Source organism: Battus philenor, unplaced genomic scaffold (assembly GCF_028537555.1).
Source record: "Battus philenor isolate CCGP_79_NKW_IND1 unplaced genomic scaffold, ilBatPhil1.0.hap1 SCAF_16, whole genome shotgun sequence".
NCBI classification, from domain to species: Eukaryota; Metazoa; Arthropoda; class Insecta; order Lepidoptera; family Papilionidae; genus Battus; species Battus philenor.
The window spans coordinates 9004529-9028861 of NW_027181678.1; the positions used below are offsets into that span (position 1 = coordinate 9004529).

A 24333-nucleotide genomic window follows, 5' to 3' on the forward strand; every position below is an offset into this window, starting at 1 on the left:
TTTTTTCAACACGATACATCGTGTGATAAGACATTTCTACACGTGATACTGATAACGTTTTATCAAACGATGTGTTCAGGCAATGAAACAAATAATTAGTTATTTTGGTGCACCGTATTGTTAATAATTGATCGGTTGTATTCACTCATTACAATTTCAAATATTTTTAAATATGTATTGGTGCACTAAGAAGTTATTTCACCATAGAATCATCAAAAGAACCTGGATGTTTGTGTTAAGAAAAAAGTAATAATGTTTTGATATTGGAGTGTCGACAACTGTAATAATAAAATCCGTTGATCTCGACGAAGGCCATTTCAATCAGACGCTCGACACGCTGATATCAATAAGCTCTATTTGCTTCTTTTAAAAACGACGTAGTATTTCAAAAAAATTTTGCGATGCCTTAAAAAATTAAACACAAATTTATTTATTTAAGTATAAGTCAGGATTATGATTGTTAATTTATGTAAAGATAACACGTGTAAAGTTATATAGACAACAGTCTTAGGTGCAGTCGTCGTCACCAGATGCATGCTAAAGAAGTCTCTTTGAAATCGGTCAGTGAACTTTAGATAACGCATGATGGCGGAATAGTAGACAATTGTGCAAAATTAGCGATAACATATTTATGCCGTTTATTGATGGTAATTTTTATTCAAATTCCCAAAGATAATTAGAAATACTTAAATTCTTATCACTTACTAAATAAAAGGACATTATCCGATTTACATCAGTTTTCGTACATTAAATAGTGCCTCATAATACTAAGTGTAGTAGACGGGTTGTTCGAAAAGAGAAATTCTTGGTTAAGAAACATTATGAAACGGTCTGGAACCGCGTGGAAGGCAGGTCTATTTGTTCTCTCCAGGGATATTAGATATTGTAATAAGTTTATTACAATTTCTTATAGTATTTACCTTTATAAAATTAAATGTCGAGAATGAAGTCTCATTAAAAATAAGCGTTTTATTTTTGTCATTTATTTTCGTCGTATTCTTCTCAATTAAAGGAAGTAAAAAGGTGGAAACAATTGTTCACGCCCTCGCTAAGTGTTCCAAATATAGACAGAAAAAATACGAACAAAAAATAAAATTGATAGAGCTAAAAATTATTTGCGGAACTTATCAGAAATAAGAAAACAAGTGAGGAGATTATTAAATACTATATTGGAACGGTAGATAAATGTAGAAAAAAGAACCTAAACACATAACTTGATTGTATTTATGGATATATTAAGGTATTATAATGAAGTAAACGAATAGTCATAGCCTGGCGGTAGAGGACTGAGATTTGCTATCGTAAGTCGCGGGTTCGATTCCCAGATAAAATCTTATATAATTCACACTTCGTGCATTAACTGCATAGGATTACCACTGCTCACATACAAGTTTCCGGACGATGGGAAACAGCGGCCTCTGTGTACTATAATGCCACGTTGCGATCGCCAACCTGCTTACCAAGCGTGACGATTATGGTGTATATATATCATAGATATCTTTGAGAGGCTTATGCCTTGCGGTGGGCGTCTATGGGCTGAAACGACGACTTCGAAATATAATAAAGGTACTTAAAAATAAGTAAGGATTTGTAAATAAAAAACAAGAGTAGAAATAATAGTTAGCAGTACTGAATATGTAAAAGTAAAAGTAATTGAGAACAGGGCAGGAAAAGTTTTCAAAATTGATAATTAAGAAAAAAAATTAATGAAAGGACACTGGGTTTCCAAACCAATGGGATAAGACTATAAAATAAATAAAAAAGAATGTGATCGTTGATACCTTAATTAAAAAGGTTCAGTACTTTATGTATGATTTTTTTTAATATTTTCTATATATTTTGCTCCATTTATCACGTCAGCACTCATGTTACACGGTAACCACAGATTCTTTTGCGGTCCTATTACTGTGGCCTGGCTTCGTAAGATACGCTTTCAGTATGTCAAATAAATATTGGCTAATACCAAAAATTCAAAGGTAATATTTGTTTTTAGTACAAAAGATTAAAATACAATCCCTCATGCGAATCACAGCTAATCAAGATACATTTTTTATACTATTGGAACCTTAGATGACGAGTTTGTGTTAACATAATACATTTCCTTTACAAGAGCTTTAAGACTATTGGAGACTTTTAATAAAGTGATGTAATTTTAAAATACATACATACACTAAAAATAAATTGTCTTATGTGCGTGAATATCAAGCGACAACAAGGTTCAGTGTAAGATTTTAGTACAAATCCTGTAATATCATCATTAACGGAGCGTCTCACTTGTCAAATTAATTTCACGCGGATAATATAAAAATAATAGGTTATAATTGAACGTACATTTTAAGCGTCGAATTTCAATCAAAACTTAGATGAAATATTGTTATATTTGACTGCCAATAGCAATTTAGACGGTATTAATAAATTACCGCAGACAGTTGGATAACAAACATTGGAGAGTGCGTTTGAATATTGGACGATATGAGGAGTCAAGCCCGTGATGTAGTTATATTTATACGTTGTCTGGATGCGTCTGTGTACTATTTCTGAATACAAAGTGAAAGTCACGAGTTACTTTGGGACTGTCTATTTCAAATATCGTAAAGCTACTTCTATAAACTGTAAATACAAGTTATATCTACGAATAACAAACACGTTTAAAACAATCCATTTTTTTTTTGTTTCAAGAGTCTGTCTGATTGGAATTCAACTGTATATTAACAATAAATTCAAACATTTATTAAATAACTAATGACAGTTGAGTTTTGGTACAAGTATTTTGTAACAAGTGTTAAAAATCTCGAAATAGATACATGTTTAATCCGCTAAGCATATTAATTCGCTTTCTTTCGTCAGTTTTATTTCTTAATAAAATATTACCTAATAAATAATTTAAATCGATTAAAATAAATTGAGAGAGATACTTCTCCATATTGTTTATAACTCGGCGTGAACTTTTAGTAATTAATCAAATATAATATAATATAATATTCTGTTCTACAAATTTACATTACAGGATAATTTTTTTAATCTTAAATGCAAAATTAATATCATTAAAAGAAATCAATGAAATTAAATCACTTCATGATTCGCCTTTCAAGTATTTACATAATTGTTATTTGACCAATTAATCGCTGTTGTGTATTCTTATTTATATGTTAAACGGACCCGTTTTTATTGCAACTGTTTTTAAGACTAAATTAATCGGAACTATGTGCCATGGGAAAATGATGCTTAAATAAATTTTATTGCTCTCAGAGGAAAGAAACCACTGCACATAAGAATGGGTATCAGAATGATCTAGGCGGCCATAAGTCAAACCATTAAAATGTACATAAAAAATGTTATTTGTGTTAGGGGATAGCTCCATTCACTGATGATCATCAGTAGTTATATGCGTCTCATCTCGGCGGTCGTCCAAAATCATAAACTATGAAGTTAAATATTTTTATTCTACGATAACTTATAAAGTGTTTGACACTGACGTTAAAACATGAGGTATAAAACCTATAAACTATACTATTTTTTTCACTATTTTTATTATTTAGAAATGATAACAAAAAGATTTTATAGCTAAAAGCTTTACACCTATTTCTAATCAGCCGGTATAAAGTGATAACTCTGAAATATGTTACATTGACTTATTTTTAATTAGACTGCGACATGCCAATACCTTCTCATAATACGTCTGCAGGGTCAGAGAGTAAATAATAAATAATTTTAAAATATAGTAATCCGATTTTAGTAAACGCTTTTTCTAACTACATTATCGTTATATCAATTTTTGATAGGATGTAATTGACCGCAAATAACCAATGAATCTGTATATTAAAGTTGAAAAGTCTACATCAAATAGATATGTAAAAACAAATTAGTCATCATGCGTTATATACCTAGATGACGGGGCGGTTAGCAGATTAATTTCAACCATAGCCACACTACGAAGTCGATGTGTGTGATAAACTTATATTCTTAACTATGAACTAGTAGTTCAAGTTTTTTCACGGCAAGGTTTTTAACAACTTCAAAGGATAACAAGCTTGATAATGAATGCTACATGAGATTTTCTGATCTATAATAACCTAGTGTGTATAACGGAAGTCAGCGTGCGACCGGTTGCAAAGAAAATTCAATGCGCTTTCTACAAAGTGACATTCAGTGCAAGCCATGCCATACAAGTTTCCCGCAAAGTCAATTGGGAGAAACGACAATCCATATCTGATTGTAAATGTATGTAATCTCTTAAAATGTGCTTATTCTTCTATTTATTAAAATTATAATTACAAAGATTGCTTTACTTTTAATAAAAATCCCACCAAAAATTTGAATGATAGAATTTGGAATATAATACAAGTAATAAAGGATATGATAATTATAATACAAATTGTCAATTTTATTATCAAAGTAATTTTCTCGATAAAAATTGTCCGCAATTATTGATGAATTCTAGGTTGCTACCTAGAATTCATCAATAATTGCAATAATCGCATTTCATTTATTTGAGATACAAATGAAAACTTTTCCGTCTTTTATATTAGCCAGAAGTTACTTATAAGGATGATGGTACATTTTTATGCAATTATCCTTCCGATCATTTCTAGGGTCATGAATTTAAATTAAGAACTACGAGGACATTTCTGTGAATAAACGCATAACAGGTGTACTGAGTGCGTTTTAAAAATAGATTAAGATAATTCTATGAATGATACAGCAGCCAGTACCGTGCTAAAATTAAGAATCTGACTATTAATTACTTTAAATTAATTAAGAACGAATTAAGAGAAATATTATAGTTAAAATTATATAAACTTATATTTATTGTACATGTTTTAAAAAACGTTAAGTGATGAGAATATTTTTTATTTTCATATAAGTATCAATTCACGAAGAATAACAGAAGTACTTATTTTCGATTCTTTCTCTTCATTATTGAGGGTCGGGATTCCTCGGACATAAAGTAATCTGCATCCGTATTATGCTGCGCCACCTGTTCCTATCTTTGGCATCGCATTAAGATAGGTGTCAAGTGACGAGCGGATTTAGTCCGACTAACTAATGAGTCTACTGCTCGTAGGATTGCTCTTGATTTGCCAGTCATCATCAGCTGTTCATATTCTGTGCAACTGAGACATTGCATTTTAATCGAATCCCGTATTGCTTTTAACAGAATTCCCTGGAAGCAAACGTCTTGTCTTACAGATTATGTGCTTTAGAAAGGAATTGGTTCTTTAAAAAAAAATCTAATACTTTAATTTATGGTGGTAGTAATTTGTATTGATTGTTAATATAAATATTATAGGCTACACTTGCAGCGCGTAGAACAGATAGCCGCTGGGACCTTGAACTCGGTCGTGGTCGCCACTCCAGAGAAGACCACGAACCGGCAAACACAGCGTTAGAATCCCACCTATAACGTAGACTGATAATGTAATTTAGGTCGTAGGCAAACTGGATACAGATCGCTTCCAACCAGTCTTATTGGAAATTTATGAAGGAGGCTTGTTTCCGGCAATGAACACCCTATGGCTGAAGTAATTAATATTATATCACTTTTATATCGATGTATGACAATTGTAGGCATTTATTTATTTTATTAACAACCTTATTATAAAATAACTCTTCATTGTATTAAATATATTCATTAAATTGTTTTAATAAATGCTCTCCCGTCATTGTTATTATACTTGTCACTACAAAATATAAAAAAGGTAGGCATAGGTATGAGTCTCGAAGTCTTCCATCTTATTTGTAAACATTTCTCGGATGACCAATGTATGAACAAGACGAGCCGCGTAAACATCAACGGTAAAATACAAACATTGCACACACGAACGACAGTGAAAAAAATGTTAAGATTCCGTACTTGGAAGTAAAACGATAAATAGAAGTATAGATAGTTTAGCTTATCTTGACGTGACGCGCTACATGAGCGCTAAGCTCGGAAGGAACACTGTATCGTGACAGAAGACAACACAAGACATTATACAGTCCAAGTACTTTTATTTTATGCTACGCATTACTTGTTCTTAATGCGAAGTTGCATATATGCAAGCACACGCACACATAGAGCCACGGGCCAAGATGAGTTGAACTACACTTTAAATCTTTATACTATTTTACAGTATTTTTTCAATTTATAATTACGATTGAAACGAATTTTTCTGCTTAATTTTCTTGGAAGAGTGATTTGAATACTGACTTTTGAATAGCCTTTTTATATGATAGCCTATACCTTATGTACATGTTTGTTAATACTTATAAAGGTGTTGACAATCTTTACGTGAGCAATAATAGTTTCCAGTCCATAATAATGTGGTGATATATGGAATATCCACCACAGTATCTTCGGTAATAATCATAAAATTTATTTTTTAGATTAGATTAGTAATTATAATGGCTACAGCGCCTTCAAACTAGAACACAGTAGTGCTTTTGCGTCTGTTGGAAACGTTGGTATTTTAATGTCCCTGTATCGGAAAATGCTCTATCATATAAGCATATTCGAGGATAGTCGAACCAGTCCAACAGCTCTGCAAGGTGCGTGGGGCCGGTGCCCTTGGCACTGCACTATATACAATATGTTTGATACACGTATGACGATGTACGCTATTGTCTACAGATATAAGATATTGTCTCGAAACACAATCTTACAAAACCTTTGTAATGGAAAAAAAGAGTGACATTAATACACTTTACCCGACCTTAAGGTGGAAATAATTGGTCTAAGAAATTGATTCTTCATTCTGAACGTTTCTTTGTCGAGCAAATAATTTTCGGAAAACCAGTTCAATGCTTCCATATTAGCAGTCCTATATATTCCATTTGCAATACAAAATAACAACACTTAATTACTACTCTAAGACGATAAAACATTAGGAAGGTTCATTAGTAAATACTCTTATAAATATGAGTATTCAGTAGTCAGTTTAGAGAAACATTTAAAATTTAAAAATGTACAGCAAATTAAAGGCAAAAATTGTCATATTTACAAAACGAATAAAAAAATAAAATTTCCTTTTTTGATTACATATATTTTCTGTTATTATTTCTTTCAAGATCAGGTAACGTGATATAGCCGGTCATGATTTGTGTATACATTTTAATTTATTAACAAATCAGCATAACATAAAAAATAGACCAAAAATTAAGGTCACAGTAGTAAAGTATAAAATTATGACGCACCATATTTACGGGGTTATGTCTTTTCTGTACAAACGTAATATCTACAAGAAAAATATACAAATGATTTACGACACATAAAATATAAGCTACTAAATAAATATACAAAAAAATATTTAGTTAAAATGTAAAAAACTTATCAATGAATAAGCGTTAATGTTTAGGAACAGAACTCGAACCATGTAGAATTTAATTGGAAAGGAACTCGTGTGACGTGACACGATGTCAAGACGAGTTCGTTCCTGTTGAATGAAATCATACGATACCATTATGAAATAAAACAATCATTTATAAATTGCCTATCACGAACAATTGTATCCTCTCGTCCTAAGTCACCTCATCGTTATAACCCCGTTCGCTTAATAGTCAATTGATGTACACGTTTTCTTAAAAAAGTTTTTACATTACTTTTACATTATTTTACATTATTTTTGTTATAATTTTTATAATTTCTTTCTACACACAGAGCAGTTTTACTCCATAAGCCACTTTCATTATAAGACAGTGAAAAGTATAATATTATATTTTAACATTTAAAAATAAGTCCTCTTTGTTAAGAACAAACAGGTCCAATAATAAGCCGAGAAAGATATTATCAATATCGACATTGGTCAATAAAATATTTTTTGTTTAGATTTATTATTGAGCAACTTCTGTGGCATTTTTTTAGACTATTTTAGAGAACTAGTTGTTAATCTTGTTATTTATGGGAATATTTACATTGGAGCGCTCGTTAACGCAAAGGTTATTTTAGCATTTATGGTTACTTTACTTTTATAAACGCAATTTATTTTAATATTAATTTTATATTATATTTTTTATATAATTTTATATAAAATTGACAAAACATTGCCATTGCTTTTACAGTCAGATAAACATATTTACATGAAATACATGGGACTAGGAAATGCGGATGTAAGGAATGTGATAGCTTCAGTAGCCAAAAATGTGGCTGCTACTTATCTTCATAGACGCGGCGCGCCTGTGGTGTATAAAATAAGTTATTCTTCACCCAAGCATACATAAAAAACCTTTCAAACATAATTTACCATCGTACATTTGAATTTCCACCCATCCAAAGAACCCATGAGAAATACAATGTTATTTTCGATTCGCAAAAGCCTATTGTCAAAGTTTTACTTGGAATAACTGTTATCTCGTTAAATAGTCCCTAAAATTCTTTTCACGTGTCCATATGTCCTGAAAGGTAAAATTTTATTTTCGAATCTGAATTATCGCATTTCAAAGTCATGAAAGTAACACAGGTGTTTACATGCCATGTTTACTAATACTAATGACGCGGCCTGCGATAATGATATCATCTGATAACGACAGAAAACATATTGATTGATATCCAACAGGATGGGGTCAAATTTAGATAAATTTACCAACTTAGCAGGACAGTTACCATCTAATAAATAATAAAAAAAACTGTTCCATAAAAGTATGATGAGCTTCCACCATAGATTTCCTATTGGACACGTTGGAAACGACCTGCATCCAGCTTCTGCCAGCGACCATAATAAGGTGGATGGACGTCCTACGCTGTGACTGGTCCATGGTCTCCACTTCAAACCCTTTCCTGCGCGATATGTAGTCTGCCCACTGCCACTTCAACTTGCTAATTACAAAGTCACTAGCCTATTTATATCGGTTACTTTCGTTCGTTTACGGATCTCGTCATTCACGATTCGATCTCGTAGAGAAATACAAAGCACAGCCCTTTCCACATTTCTGTGAGCAATTGTGAGCCAAGAGGTGACTGTTGGATCTTCTTAAATGATAAGACGTAAAATACACTCTGAAGTTGCATCTACGAATATATATAGGCATCCGCTGCATTTCTTACCTGAATTAAAGTAATTCACCGAAACAAACTAGCAATCTTATCTCTTTCATTACTGTTAGAAAGACTTCGATTGTTATAGGCGATATAATTTATCAAACGCGCCGGTGACTGTTTGATAACAATTTATTCATCTTCATCATGTGCCCATCTACACAATTTTTTGGTATTGATACTGCTAAAAAAATTAGAATTCGTAACTGCAATAACAGTAATAAATAATTGCATTCATGGACTACCCCTACGTTGGCAAAGTATTTTTTATAAAGCTACTCAATCATATTATTAAACACATAGTAACATTTACAGTGAACACTTGTTTACGTAATGAGAAGAATACCAGAAGAGCCCAATTTGATAGAAACTAATCAGTATTTGCTCTCGTAATGATAGCCTTCAAGTTAAGCTGGAATTGTTCCAAACGCGACATGATTTGAGATCTCATAACCAACACAGATGTGTGTTTTATGATCACCTTTACAATGTCTTTAATATAGTTGTAAAACAATTCATTCCCATGCTTTATAATCACTTAAAAATCCTTCATACTGGAACAGGGTTGTTTAACAAGTTTTTATTGTTCGAACTTCTGATTTTTATTACATGATAAATGATAATTAAAGGATGTCACATGGAATTGAACTGTGAAACCGCAAACAGTTGCCCTCAAAAAAGTTACTAATTTTATGAAGCATAAAGAAAGATACTGTTTTTGCATTTGTTTTCTCCTTTGATGTTGATGACCAGAGATAAGAGGTGTTGCCTTATAAGCCGATAACGCTGCAGTATAATCAGAAGAGTATAAGCAGAATGGTATGGATTTCAACTAGTATTTTACCGTCTTATGTCATAATTACAGTTTTTCGTAACAAAAAAACTATAGCTTCGAATCTCTCGATGCAAATTCGTGTATGTTTATGTATAATCATATAATACAAAAATTGGACGCAGACGAATTCTCCTTTAATAAACCCAAATGAATAACCTTCAAAGTAATCCAATGTAATTTATAATTGCAATGCTACTATACTATATACTTAAAACTAGGATTACGTCTTGATCATGGTTTTTTGTTAAAAAAAATCTCATACATTCGTTCCGTTGGTTTTATATTAATATTAAAACACTTAAGAAATAATATTACTAATGATGTTAATATAACACGCGGGAGCACGTGAACAATAAATATTATAGTAACTGATAAACTTTTATAAAAATAACCAATATTTGTTCGAAGATGGACGAATTATTGATAGAAATTGACCTCCAGATCCAAGACTAGTTATTTTGAGATTTTCAATGTGAGGTCAATGACAACTAAAAATATTTTTACATTAGCATGCCACTTCGGTATCAGCTAATTCGAGTGCCGCTGTTTAAATCCTGTCTGCGTCTTTGCAAATATTTGAAAAGCTAATAATACGCGAGAAATCTTTGTGACCACTCTATAACTATATTTATTTTTGTGATTGCGCCATCAATTATCTATTTATCTAAAGTATAAAAAAATCTCTCTATTCATATGATTTTAATGAATTATTTTTTTTCAGTTGTAAATAATAGCGCTTTTCTTACATATTTCTTTATTACTAGATATCGTTTAAAAGTAATATTTTACTTATTATCTTGAAAATACACAAATCAAGCAAATAATAAATATTAGAAAATCAGGGCATATATCTTTACCATTCCTCTGCAGTGTGCCTATGAAATTTTTATAGCGAATCATTAAATGACTTGATTGAAAATATTAACGTAAATAATCAACAAACTGGCCTAGGTAATAAAATATTCTTATGTTCAATGTTAATAAAACTTATTAAAATAACTTAATACACAGGAGAAATAGAGTGTATTAAGTATTAAAAAAATATTTTTTGACGAATATTTACGGTACTAAGGCCAGTGTTAAATATCGCAGCCATTAAACGTGCCAAAGTGTGTTTAGGAACTCATAAATATTACACAGGACGACGCCGCAATCTGTACCAAGAAGCCCATCTGAAGGAGCTATTCATCAATATGATTATGCCTTGCCACAAAGTTGTTGAGCTAGTACATACGCCGTCTTCGGCGAAATATAATGATGCAATATAAAAGCCACCAGCAAATAACTAATAATCTTCCTATAGGATAAGTGGACGTAAGCGCTGGTCACCTTACATGTCCCTCATGGATAAGTACCACCGTTTTACATACCATGTCATTTAACACTAAATCACTCTGGACTACGTGTAATTTAAAATACCCAAGAGGAAAAAAATGTTTTTTGCTAGCAACATTTACTATGTAAAATGTTCTATGCCTGACTAACTGGAACACAGATAGAAACATATTATAAATTAAATAATCAATATCAATTCAAAAAATTATGTCATTTATAATATCCCATAATGAATGGATAATTCTGTATCTAGCCTAATAGCACATTTAATAGTAGCTGAATGTGATATATTAGAATTAGTGGTGGACCATTTGTTATTGCATAAACAGTAATTAATAAGTTATATTTAGATAACAAAATTAAACAAATAAATATTTTATATGTAATTATTGAAAATTCGTAATTTCCAAAAAAATAGTTATAAATTATTTATACCAATTGTGTATGCGACATTGTGTTATAATAATAGCATTGTATACTTGTGGTATTCCGGGAATGCAAAGATCGGCACGAACTGTATGTGCCGTTGCGTCCAGTCCCACGTATTAATACGAGTAAGCTCTTACAGACTTACAAAAAATGTTCTTTGCAAAAGTTATTGTTAAAACTTCCGTAGTATCATCAGTATTCGGTAACTAGTAAAGATACTAGCCCCGAAACTTGTTTCCTAAAATATGCTTTAAAATATTAATTCAGCATAGTCATAAACACATTAATAAACTCGCTCTATTTAATTAAATATAGAAGTTTTTACGTATCAAAAGTTATACCCTATACGAGAAACAAATTGAAATTTATCGAAATTCTCTTTACATACTACTGTACTTCGACAACTATTTTAGACACGGATAAAACCTTAGTGTCAATATTACAAGAAACCTTAAGACAAAAGTCTACGACTAATATGTGTTACTAACGATGACTTACGGTGCACAACAAGCCACGGACAGAGCTATGGCCAGTTTTTTTCTTTGTGTTCGAATTAGGAATGAGAAGAGACATACACATGCTAAAGTAACCAGCAGCGGATTGGCAAGTTAAAGTGGGCATCACTTAGCGCACAGAAGAGACGACCGCGAAGCTTGAAAATTCGGTATGTTCGGTATTACTGACAAGCGAAGCGTATGACGTCCACCCACAACGTGAACAGATGACCTTGCTAAGGTCGTGGAAAGTTGCTGAATGCAAGCCACTTCCAACCGGTCCTTTTGGTAATTTATGAGGGAAACCCTTACCCACAAGTAAACGTCCTACGATTGAAATGATGATGAATATTACACCTCTGTTGTTTATGTCCATAATAAGCCATCTTTGACAGCAGAAAAGGCTTTTTTTTTCTTCAATATTTTATGGGTTTTTTTCGACATGACTAAGGATAGGTAAGAAAAGCCTATTGTAATAATTAATACGTCATCTTTTACAACTAATGTTTAATAAGATCATAAGATATATATATATATATATATATATATATATATATATATATATACACATACTACATGTATATATACATACATACATAAATATACATATATACAATACAAATATATACACATATATATCTTTTGGTTACCGGTGGCAAAAGGAGTTGCCTTGTAAATATGTACATACATTTATTTTTTTACATAAAACCGCAATGACGGAGCAATTATTTTGTTTAACGAAATAAAAATTTATTCAACAATACTTCACGCTCTAAATGCGAATATTAAAACTTTTCTGTGTATCGATTCTGGTTTGTATTATCAATAAATACTTTTTTTTAATTTATTTGATTCGCCACAACCTAAGACTATTTTAACCTATTTTTATCAATAATATTTATTTAATAGGTTAAAACTGTATAATATAACATCTCATATATAAATACATTTGTAATGTAATTAAAAAAAAAAAACAAATTCCAATGTACAGCCTGTAAAACAGCATTTTTTAAAATTTGACAGGTGTGCTTAAGGACAGACAAAATGCTGTTTCAAGTTAGTGTTTACAAGTTTGTCGTAACATAGCATTACGGGCGTTCTGCCTAGACCGCTTTGCAGTAACTCAGCTCGAGGGCTTCTCCTTGGGAGTCTCGGCTAAGGCATATGTAGGCAATTTCGCCGGATTGAGAGACAACAGATTAAAAAGTGAAGGAGGACGACGCTCCATTAAATGACAAGGGTCATCGAGAGAGCCGAATTTCAACTCGTTTAGCATAATGCGTCAAAATGTTCAACTAAAAGTCTCTTTTGATTAAAATTATTAAATGACAACCACATTAAAATATTTTTTCTAGAAAGATTAGGTGAAATGTAAAATTGTGAAATCCTCGTTTAAAATTTGAATAAAAGGGATCCCCGTTTAATAGTTTAGTCTATCCATTTTAACTTTGAATACTTAATAAATATAAATCTGTTAGTTTACGCATTACTATTTTCAACAGATAAATGTACCATATTATTTTAAATTCGAAAATATACTACACACTTTAAATCCATTAGACACTTGACGTTCGTGCAGATTAAAAAAAATATATCATTAATATACAATATCTAAAGAAGTTATTAGTTTTTAATTTAACTTCTCCGATTTATATTGATCGAATAGCTAGTGTCTATGAAGACAAAAATAAAAAAATAACTAAACCAAAAGTCAATTAGTCAGAGTTACAAAATTTAAAAACAGCAAGAGTTATCCGACAAGATTGACACCATGACTATTGTAGAAAAACGACCTATTGATATTTAAGGTTAAATATCAATAATTACTATAAACATCTTATTTCCTTGATTAAATAGCAAATGAACATGTTTAAACCTTTTATCAATATCGGGTAATAAATACTTTAAGAATGTTTTGTTTATTGTATATTTTACTCATAAACATAAAATACATAAAAATGACATGAATGGGGAAGTAAATACTTTTTTATTTAGATCCAACAATATATTAAATATGTTTTTAACAGTTATTCGATTACAAAAAAAAGTAAAAACTTTGCCCTATTAACGTGTTTACCGTTAAGTGGTTAGCTTGTAGTACGTTGTAATATACACATATAATTTTACCTCTTTCATCAGGACCGGCATTTGATGTTCCAGCGACATTTTAATGTTCGGGGAGTTGAACTCACTATTTAGTTCACATTTATGATCCATCTATCACGGCCACATCCAGACCGAAGTGTTACAAATTATATTTACTCATTGATTATATTCATTATTAGTACAACGCATCCACTAACGATAACTGTCACACGACGATCGCGTGTTGAAATAAAAATATCCGATGTTCCGCGGCAGGTCAGTCGATATATCGAGGGTAAGTGAAGAATTCTGACCGACGAATAATATGTCGCACACGAGCACTCCGTGACGACGCGGAACGCGAATGACAGTAAACTAGCGCCGGCGCAACGGCACTGCCCATAGACAAATTAGTAAAAATTAATCATCACGTTTTGCCTCATTAAGCTCTGTTTACATAATTATAAACGGTAACATAATATCGATTAAGTTGATAGGTAATGTTCACAATTACAAAAACAAAGTAAACAGAAATAGAGGCACGCTTGAGCTGCGTGCCTTGCACGCATATCACTTGTGATGCGGCGGTGCCCTCGAGACTGCCTCCGCCGCCATGCGTTATAACCGGCTCATATGAATAACCCTGACGGATAAATAATAATTATATTACTTAAAAGAAATATGTTAAATTCTTTAACCAATAATAAGGAATTAAAAATTAATAAAAGTATTTTCTCCTGCCGTTCTTCAATTTTAAAATTTTCGATTATTTTTTTAATATTTCATTAAAAACTCCCTTAATTTGAGCATAATATTTATGTTAGTAAGTATAAGAAGAGATAAATTAAAATGCCTTATATTTTTTATAGATAGAAATATGAAAAAGAAACATTGATGATAGTGAAAAGACAAAGATGCATAAACTGTAATTAAGTCATTGTAAATAAGTCTAATTGAATTTATGTATAGATAGTGGATGTAAATTACTTTCATTTGTCATAATAAACAGAGACATTAGAAAGCGGAATTAGGAACCTTCCATAATGTTAAAACTGATAAAACTAGTAAACAGAAATAATAATCCAAAGATAGTTGTACTTTAATGCAAAAAATACATAAACTTTTTTTAAATGTGGAATAAGTATGTTTATTTTGGTTTATTTACTTTATATATTATAGCAAACATTTAAACATTCAATTAAGGTAAATTATTAGAGAATGATTACCAATAAAATTTTTGAACTTCTAATTCACCAAAGTGACATCTTGTTAAATATATGATGTAACTGTGACCCTTTTAATTTAGTCATAATTATATATAATAACGGAATATTAATGTCACATCGCTAACCACCATAGTTTTCTACTACAAGCGAAATCTATGAAGCGCACTTTCTCGTTAACCTCAATCTAAGAAACTTTTCGATTCAATTCAAAGTGTGTAGAATAAACATTCATGTAATCGTTGCAAGAGTTATCATTCTCCGTGGGCCACTGTTTTTCTACTACATTATATAAACGCAGTTTAAGCTTTCAACAATAATAAACATTAAAATCTCAAGGCTCGATTCTTTATTTTATATAATACGCATGTACTCTACCCGATATGTACTCCCAGTTATAATGCGACGACTGTTTTTTTTACATTTATTGTTAAAATAAAAGTGATACTTTGTATCTGTTTATATAACATGATATTTTTATTTTTGGCCTTCTAAAATTTAAAACCATGATTAGTTACAAAAATCAAAACCAATCTCTATTCCATCGTTTATCGATGCCGAAAGGACACTATTCCGAAAATAGAAGCATAACTTTTTATCGTAAAGGGTCCCAGATTAGGGACTACTAAAGCGAGAACAATACACGCATACGTTCAATAAATAATGTAAAAGCAACTTTTCATCTTACGACAACTGCATTAGGGCCACATTGGAATGATTCAAGAATTGTATAAATTTATTCAATTCCACATTCGTTCAGATGATCTCATAATGATAAATGGCACCTTCCAGGGTGCGTAAATGCAGTGCTCCAAACGACGGGTTGAAAATTGTCACAAAATTTGTCACTGAACAGATAATTATAGGTAAAAACAATAATTTATTGTATACAATAGAAAATCCACTTTTTCTGTAATTGGCTTCGTAAAGAGTTAACAAAAAGTTTTGTTACAATTCAAAGGGGTAACAGTAAAGATAGGTATATAAAACGTAATATAAATAATAGCTTAGAACATTGTAGACAAACAAGTCGCATACATAGAAATTAAAAAAAACACCTTTATATAAAAAAATACATTGCTTTAGCAATTTCAAGTAGTTTAAGAAAAAAATATCTGAAGTTATTAAAATCATGATCAATTCATGGACTCAATATCAATAGAGCTTTAGAATATCTACAAAAGATTTTCATTAATTAAATCCATACGTAGCTGTGAAGCAATGTAAGTTAGTGAGTTGAAAGGTACAATCAAATAATAAGAATTAAAACAATTTTTAACATAAAAGACGAAATTCAAATGGTTAACTATATTATTACATCATAGCATGGTTTAGGTTTGTATACAAGATGATTGTTTATACGGCAATATTTCCCCATATAACGTGATGTCTTAGAAATAAGTTATACATTTATTTTTTCTATTGGAATGCAACATGCCAATAACTGGCAGCATAAAGTCTGCAGGGAAAGATGGTAAGCAATAATTAATTTAAATATTTAGTAATACGAATCTTGAAAACGCTTTTTTTGCTGTAATATCATTACGTTATTTATTGTTTCTTAAATCATCGATTTTTGGATAGGGTGTACCATAAATTAATTTGCATCAAATGAGCTATACATTCATCACTTTAAAGCTTATAACCAATCATCCTGTACACATTTCCAACGGTACTTAATATTTTATGAATAAATGAGCTTAATTTGAAGCTGAGACACGAGTTCTCTTAAGCAATCCTACATCAACCTATATTAACAGAAACCGATCTTGTATTAACGGAAAGAGATTTAAATGATCTATGAAACGTAATTAATCACGACCGCGTGGACAATACGTCAAATAATCCTTACCTAACTTAACAAGGCGAATTATTGGTTGACAAGTCTACTAAAGATAGAGAGATTTGATTTAGATTATCCAGATAAATATAGATATAGATATAGACAGGGCACGCTCGCTACTTTTGCATTAAGCTTTGCACCGATACAGGCTCAAGTAATATCTCCGTGTACCAGAAATAAACTCCATCAGGCGCCCGACGATATCTTAGCGGTAATAATATATACCAGACCGTAATTGCACAACACCAGATATGATCTCGAAATTATTGCAACCACATTAAATAAAAAAAATACATGTTAAACGATATTATTACTTCGATTCGTTAAAAAATAACATAATTTAAACCTTTTTATATATTCATTTACATAATACCGTTTAATAAAAATCGTAAATAAATAAACTTATTATCAAAACTCATTAAAAGTATATGAAAATGTTTATTCTTTTATGTTTTTCTAGAAATAATCACAACGCATAACATTCTTGTATCTATAATGACTACAATTATCAGACGCTGCGCTTGTTTTACTCTACAAAATGCCTCGAGCACGATAAAATGAATTGTAAGTGAGCTATCATCTGTCTGACTGTTAAATAAATCGACTAAAATATTGCTCTTTGTATAACGTTTTCGCGGAAAACGTGTCTTGCGTGTGTATTACAAACACGCAATGCAAATTGTCACTGAAATCCAATGACAGCTGGTGTGTTAGCTAACCTAAGAGCAAGGAATAAACAGTGGTTTTGGAATGCGCTAGTCGCCCGAAACCGGTCCCTTATAGCGCCCTGGTACGGACACCTTCATCTATCTATTATAATCAACAGTTATTTGAAACCACCGACTTGAGCACTACTGGAATTGTTACCAACGACTTCCGTCTATATTTTAGTTTAGCATGTGCATATACCTATACGCAATATATCAACTTATACCAATATCATTCTAATTATAAATGGATTATTGTGTCATTTAATGTTACAAGATTTTTATCATTTGTTATATCCGGGAAATGGGTTTTTTTTCTAACCTGACTTGCTTTGCTGCCCACATAACATTCGCAGATTCTACGGGTGCGAGAGGTGAGGGCACTTAGCTTCACACTTCTTTAAAGGTATCAAAGCTCGGGGGCTCCCTTGGAAGCCTCGACTCGAGCCTCTACATACTTCAATTTCACCATTTTTTTAGTAGGTCATATGTTTTTAAATATTTTTAAAGAACTCTCCACCATCTTTATAAAGTTGCATGCGTTTTAACCATTGTTAATGTACTTCCTGAGGGACTTTCTCTCGCAACACATCTTCTGTCGTCTAAAATTGTATACCCTTGTGCTGGTTGTTTAATTTTAGAAAACAAAAAGATATCAAACGATGCCATATTAGCTGTTAATATAATGATTCAAAAGTTGGTCCAATAGTCTCTATGAAGCGCCCGCTGATCAAAAGTAATCGAAATAATCTGTCTTATCCAAATGTTCTTATGAAGAATATCACGTACGCTACCCGATTCAATATGCAGATTGTGCTCAATCGCATCGTATGTGGTCCGATCGTTGTGTTGAATAATTTTTTTTAAATCTTTTAACGCATGACATATAATTTTTCTCTCCAGGTGCTCAAGATCAAGAAACGCCTTTTACCAATATGTGTAAAAGTTTTAAACGAGTGAATGCATTGTCAGCTTTACAGCTTTTACACACATACAATCCCTGTACATAGTGATCAATGGCCAATCAGGCTCAAGCCAATAAGTTCTGTTAGTACAAAGTTTGCAAGGATAGATAGTGAATAATAATTAATTTTAATAAGTATGAGGTAAACCGAATTTTGAATACGCTCTTTTACTATATAATTATAGCGTTATTTATTTTCTTTGAAACCAATCATTTTTGATATTATACATTAATTGACAGCAATTTAATGCTTTTATACCTATAGCTGATCCACCGTAGATATTTATAAACTTTTCATGAAAGAGATTTAATCTGTAAATGCGTAATAACTTGTTCAATAAATACTTTAAATAATGTATCGGTTATGTAATTCGGCTATTTATAGTTGTTAATAGGTCACCACATAAATTCCTTCTTAATATCTTTCAAATTTTAATTATACTTTTAATATAGTTTCTGCAAACCCTTGCAATGCAATCACTCATTTACGACATCCCTAATAGATAAAAGTGCATATTATCGCTTTCAGAAACAGGTAAACGCTATTTGAAACAGAATGTTTCAGAAAAGGTATATAATTAATCAAGGTTTTCTCACATCAAAACATTATGATCTCCATTTATTTCATTCAATCGTCTAATTATATTTAATGATTCTTTTAATGTGCAATTAGAATATTCCTTTTTCATATCAATAGCAAAATTTAAAAACAACATTAAAATAGCAGCTTCGATATGTTATAAATTATTTTAATCATTAATAAAAATTTACTTGCACAAAATCTTCTATTGAAAATTGGTGGTTTGGCTCTATAATATTAAGGACGACTGTACTGAAGAGCTTCAGGAGATTTCTCTGCTTAGCTCGGTGTAATCTGAATGGAAATAAAAATAGCTTCGCTGTTTAGTCGCCTTTATTTTATAACAAAAAGTAACACTGCCGCCACTAACGCCAAAAGACTGCCAAAACATCATCAAGGATCAACTTGTCACTTTTGTTTGTCTTATTTTAAACTTGAGAATCAATGGAACTGTTCATCTGGTGAATCGAATTGCACCCTCTTAGTAATTATAACACAAACTACAAATATTACATCAGCTATGTCTTTTAATCTTGTGTAGAAGCAAGCTTGTATCGCTGTCTCTTCACTATGCAACCCAAATTTCTTAGAGACTGCTTTACCTGCGTTCTCATTCAAATTGTTGTGGAACGATTCATATAAACGAATTTAATATTTAATACCTTTTAATTCACGATGTAGTTATATAAATAAAACAGGTATAGTGCTGAGTTTTAATACTAACATAATCTCAACGAACAGAGAATAGTGAAGTTAAAAGATGAAGAATAATGTCGAAAAGAGACAATATATTTAAAATAAATAAAATAATGGTTCAAAATTAAACAGAACATTATAGGAACATGTCGGACCACTTGGAACAAAGCGGGCACATGTCCCCGGGCTAGGGCCGCCACGCCGCGACTTATGGGCCACGATCAGGCAATGTAATCTCAGGTCGCGCCGATAAACGATGTCATCGACGTTTTATGTGACCCTGGTACCTTCTCACGATTTGCGGTCGCACGAAATATCCAAAAAATGCTAATAATGGCTTATTATTATAAAACAGTTACTCAATATCTGTCACTAAGAACTTTTTATTTTTTACCGAAATTCTTAATTATATGTTTACAAAAACAATATTTTTAAATAAAAATTCAATTTAACAGTACGCTTCATGGTGAAACTGATAATAACTGTTTACGCTTATAAATTAACTAAATCCAGTAGTTATAGATTATCTATGACATTCCCAAATTATCAATTAATTTTGTCGGAAAACATGTGATAACGATTAAATAATGACCATGAACTTGCGATGGACATTTTACGGTAGACGATTGCGCGATTAAAAAGAAATTATTCCGTCACAAAACTGCAAATATTTATTGTAGGAAATAAATTATAAAGCAACTCATAACAGTTTGTTATATTCTCACAAAGTTCTCTGAAGGAATCGGACGTTTTGAAAAAAAATCACAAACTCTCAGATATCCCCGAAATCATTAAAAATGGAACATGCATAGGAAAGAAATGGAGAGGTATTGATACACCTCAAGGCCATGTCTGATCCATCATTTGTGTTACCCTCTGTATAGTACATAAATGTTTCTCTTATTTCACTTGGTCACGCCCATACCTTGAGTCTGAGATCATTTATCTTTTTCATCTTAAGTGTTGGTCTACAGTTCTTATAAAAAAAAAATTAGGAAATTCGGCAGCAACTTCGAAAAATTATGATGGCTATTGAAACTGCGTGTTTGATAGTTTACACATTGCTAATTCATATTGTCGTTTAACAGCAGCATCGGTTCGTATTTATCAATCGCAAAATTAATTTAAATACTTAATTTTTAATCAAAAAATAGAATGATCAGTCCAAAATGTATCACAATAATTTATTTTGCCTATTGGAATTCTTTTACAATACTGGCCAATAACTTCATTGTCTGTCGGGACTTGGATTTATAAAAATAGAAGCATGCATTTATGTAGCTTTTTATTACTACTTTAAAATTTATTATAGAACGCATGTAGCTTACAACTTACTTTTTAGTATTTATTGTAATTGTCGAGTTGCGTCCACAGGCACAAAGACCGAATTCCAATAACCAATCAACTAAGATAAGGTAAGAGAAGTGAAAAGAAAAAAAAATATGCTTATGGTTGGAAATTTTCGTTTTTTTTTTAATCTATTTTATATAACATTGGCTATTAACTATATGTAATAACGTAATTTTAAAGGATGTAAAAAAAATTAGCTTTTTTATGACTCGAATTTCGCCAGTCATAAGAATCACATGACTGTTAATGCTTTTAAACGGACACACCATAAAAAGTTTTACGTACGTCCGCTGGTCTCGTAAATATAACATTTGCGCTTTGGCCACCAGCCGAATCGATAGCTACCGAAATAGTTTTGTCTAATATACATTTGTAACGCATGTTTCTGCCTACATCACGTAATATACATTATAATCTATGCATTAATATAACATATTAAACATACTACATCATTTGTTAATCGACGGCATCCGCAAAAGACTTTCTTCTAGCCAAATCCAGATTACAAAAAGCAATCTTTATATGAAACTACATACCATTACCTAGATTATAAACAGTAGTAAAGAGATTCGAGCCCGGTGAATTGTCAAATTTAATTAATGAATATAACAAAGAAGGAGAAATGACATAGCTTTTTCGTCTGCTTAATAATTAACAATATGTTAATACTCATGTTAATTCTAAAAACGGTATCACTATCACAATGAAGCACGTAAAATATTTTAAAAAGCGTTTACGTAACGTTGTACAACTTTTAATTATAACACGTTCTCGAGTGCCAACTCCTTGTATACAAATCATGTATATGTGAGTATGTTAGAACGAAATAGATTTTTTGAAGTATAATATCTAGGCTAGTTTACAATTTGGTACTTGTGTGTACAATGTAATAGAATTAAATGATTAATTTGCTTAATTTACGATGAGTCTTATAAGAGAGCTCAAGATCTTCTAGAGAGCTATGGAAAGAGCTATGCTCAGAGCTTAGCTGTGAGATTGAAACAGATGTGAGAAGATCCGCAAAAGAATCAAGGTCGGAGATTTTCTCGTCTGAAGCGCCGAAAGGTTCTGGAGTTGTCGACTACGATTTGGTAGGCACAACGTGAATAGACTACCAGGTGAATCGTCGACATAGTCAAGGTCATGGGAAGTCACTGGATGCAGGCAGCGCAAGATCGTTCATCGGGGTGATCCTAGAGAAAGAAGAGTGCAGTGGTCATCTATCGGTTGACATAATGATGATGTTTTCTGGAATACATTGTAACTTATGAATCTAACAGTAATTTTATATTTTCAAGAGACTAAATAGGTATAGGATGTACACAAATATTATTGTATTGCGAAATAAATAGCGTTATAACAAGTGATGCTTCTGGGTTAATAAGACGCACCATCTGCGATAAGACACATGTCAAACTGGCTGACACAAACGCGGTGTTACATAAACTAGCTTCATTTTTTAAATACCTAGATAGCACTGCTAGAAAAAAGCAGGTCTAATTCTTAGCCTTAATGAGAACACTTCACGTTATATAAATTATAAAAAAATATTAATGAATATGTAACATAAGTATAATAACATCACCATCGGCATCTTTTCAACCAAAAATATACACATACACTGCTGGGCATATGCTACAGACAGTATAACTACTACGAAATATACCAAAAGAATATTAAGAGGAACACACAATAAATATAATGGTTAACAAATTCATCGTAGAAATCCAGTAGCTATAGAATAAAAAAAAATTATGTTCTCATAACCAGAGGATACACGACTGCGTTTCCAGTAAATGAGTTAAGAGTAAACTCTTTACTCGAATGTTCTCAAATCGAAAACAGCGTTTAAAATACACAACCCACATTTTAAGTCCAAGTTAAAGAGTTGCGATCCTGCACAAAGCGCAATTGACTTTCCTTTTAATACTCCAAATAGTATTTTTCGAATAAATACATAAGTGCATCATACTAAAATGTAAGCTTAACTACCGGCTGAAATAATTAAATTTTTATTTTAAGGATTGTCAAATATATTACAACAATTTAAAATATTACCAAAAAATATATAGGAAATCGAAAGAAAGTAAATTACAGGACTATTGGTAATTTTAGTGAGAGACAACCACACATCCACTAGGTTAACTTAAAAAAGATGCATGATTTATGAAAATAAAAATCAGATCAACAACAAATGTATTCCTCTACATTACTTAATCTAATTTAAAAAGTTAATTGGTAATTATTATTCTTTAAATAACCATTTAATAATCAGAATATTAAGCAACATCAATAAATTCTAAAAATTACTCCATATCGTATCATAACCAAATAAAAAGATACTTGGAAGCACTTGATTGTTAAACTTCTAGAGCTGCAAGCTTATATTGCGCCTAAACAATATCACTAAATTAAATTCGAATGAATTTTGCGAAGCGTCGCACCGGTCAACGAGCTTGTTATGTTATACGTAACAGGGCGCGCATCGTGACCTTCAACGACACTGGCGGAAAATAGCGTGGATTGTTTCTGCAATACGTATCACGCATTTTCTGTTCTGCCAAATCAATTACATTCTTTAAATTATGTAAATGTCTTAATTGCCAAAACAACTCCGTCACCAAATTTAAATTTCTACAAAACTTTAAAATATTGGATAACGCGAGTAAAGAACTAGCTTAAACTTAATTTTAAGCAGATGATTCTAAATTACTGTAGTAATCTCATGTAGTAAAACAATTTAAACTTTATCTTTGACATAATAAAGAAGTCGATACGTCAC

General features: G+C 31.4%; 1 protein-coding gene across 3 annotated transcripts in view; it reads right to left on the reverse strand.

Annotated features, from left to right (window-relative positions):
* The window catches only part of Gbs-76A (Glycogen binding subunit 76A), a 51598-nt gene that overhangs the window by 8256 nt on the left and 19009 nt on the right, over window positions 1-24333 (reverse strand). Inside the window, exon 1 of one of the 3 annotated variants that reach the window (XM_068762172.1) lies at window positions 14231-14571. The exons of the other annotated variants lie outside the window; for them this stretch is intronic. Coding sequence (XP_068618273.1) covers window positions 14231-14320 — 90 coding nt within the window. The 5' untranslated portion in view covers window positions 14321-14571. Of the gene's footprint in view, window positions 1-14230; window positions 14572-24333 lie in introns of those variants that run through there. 3 annotated transcript variants of the gene reach the window in all.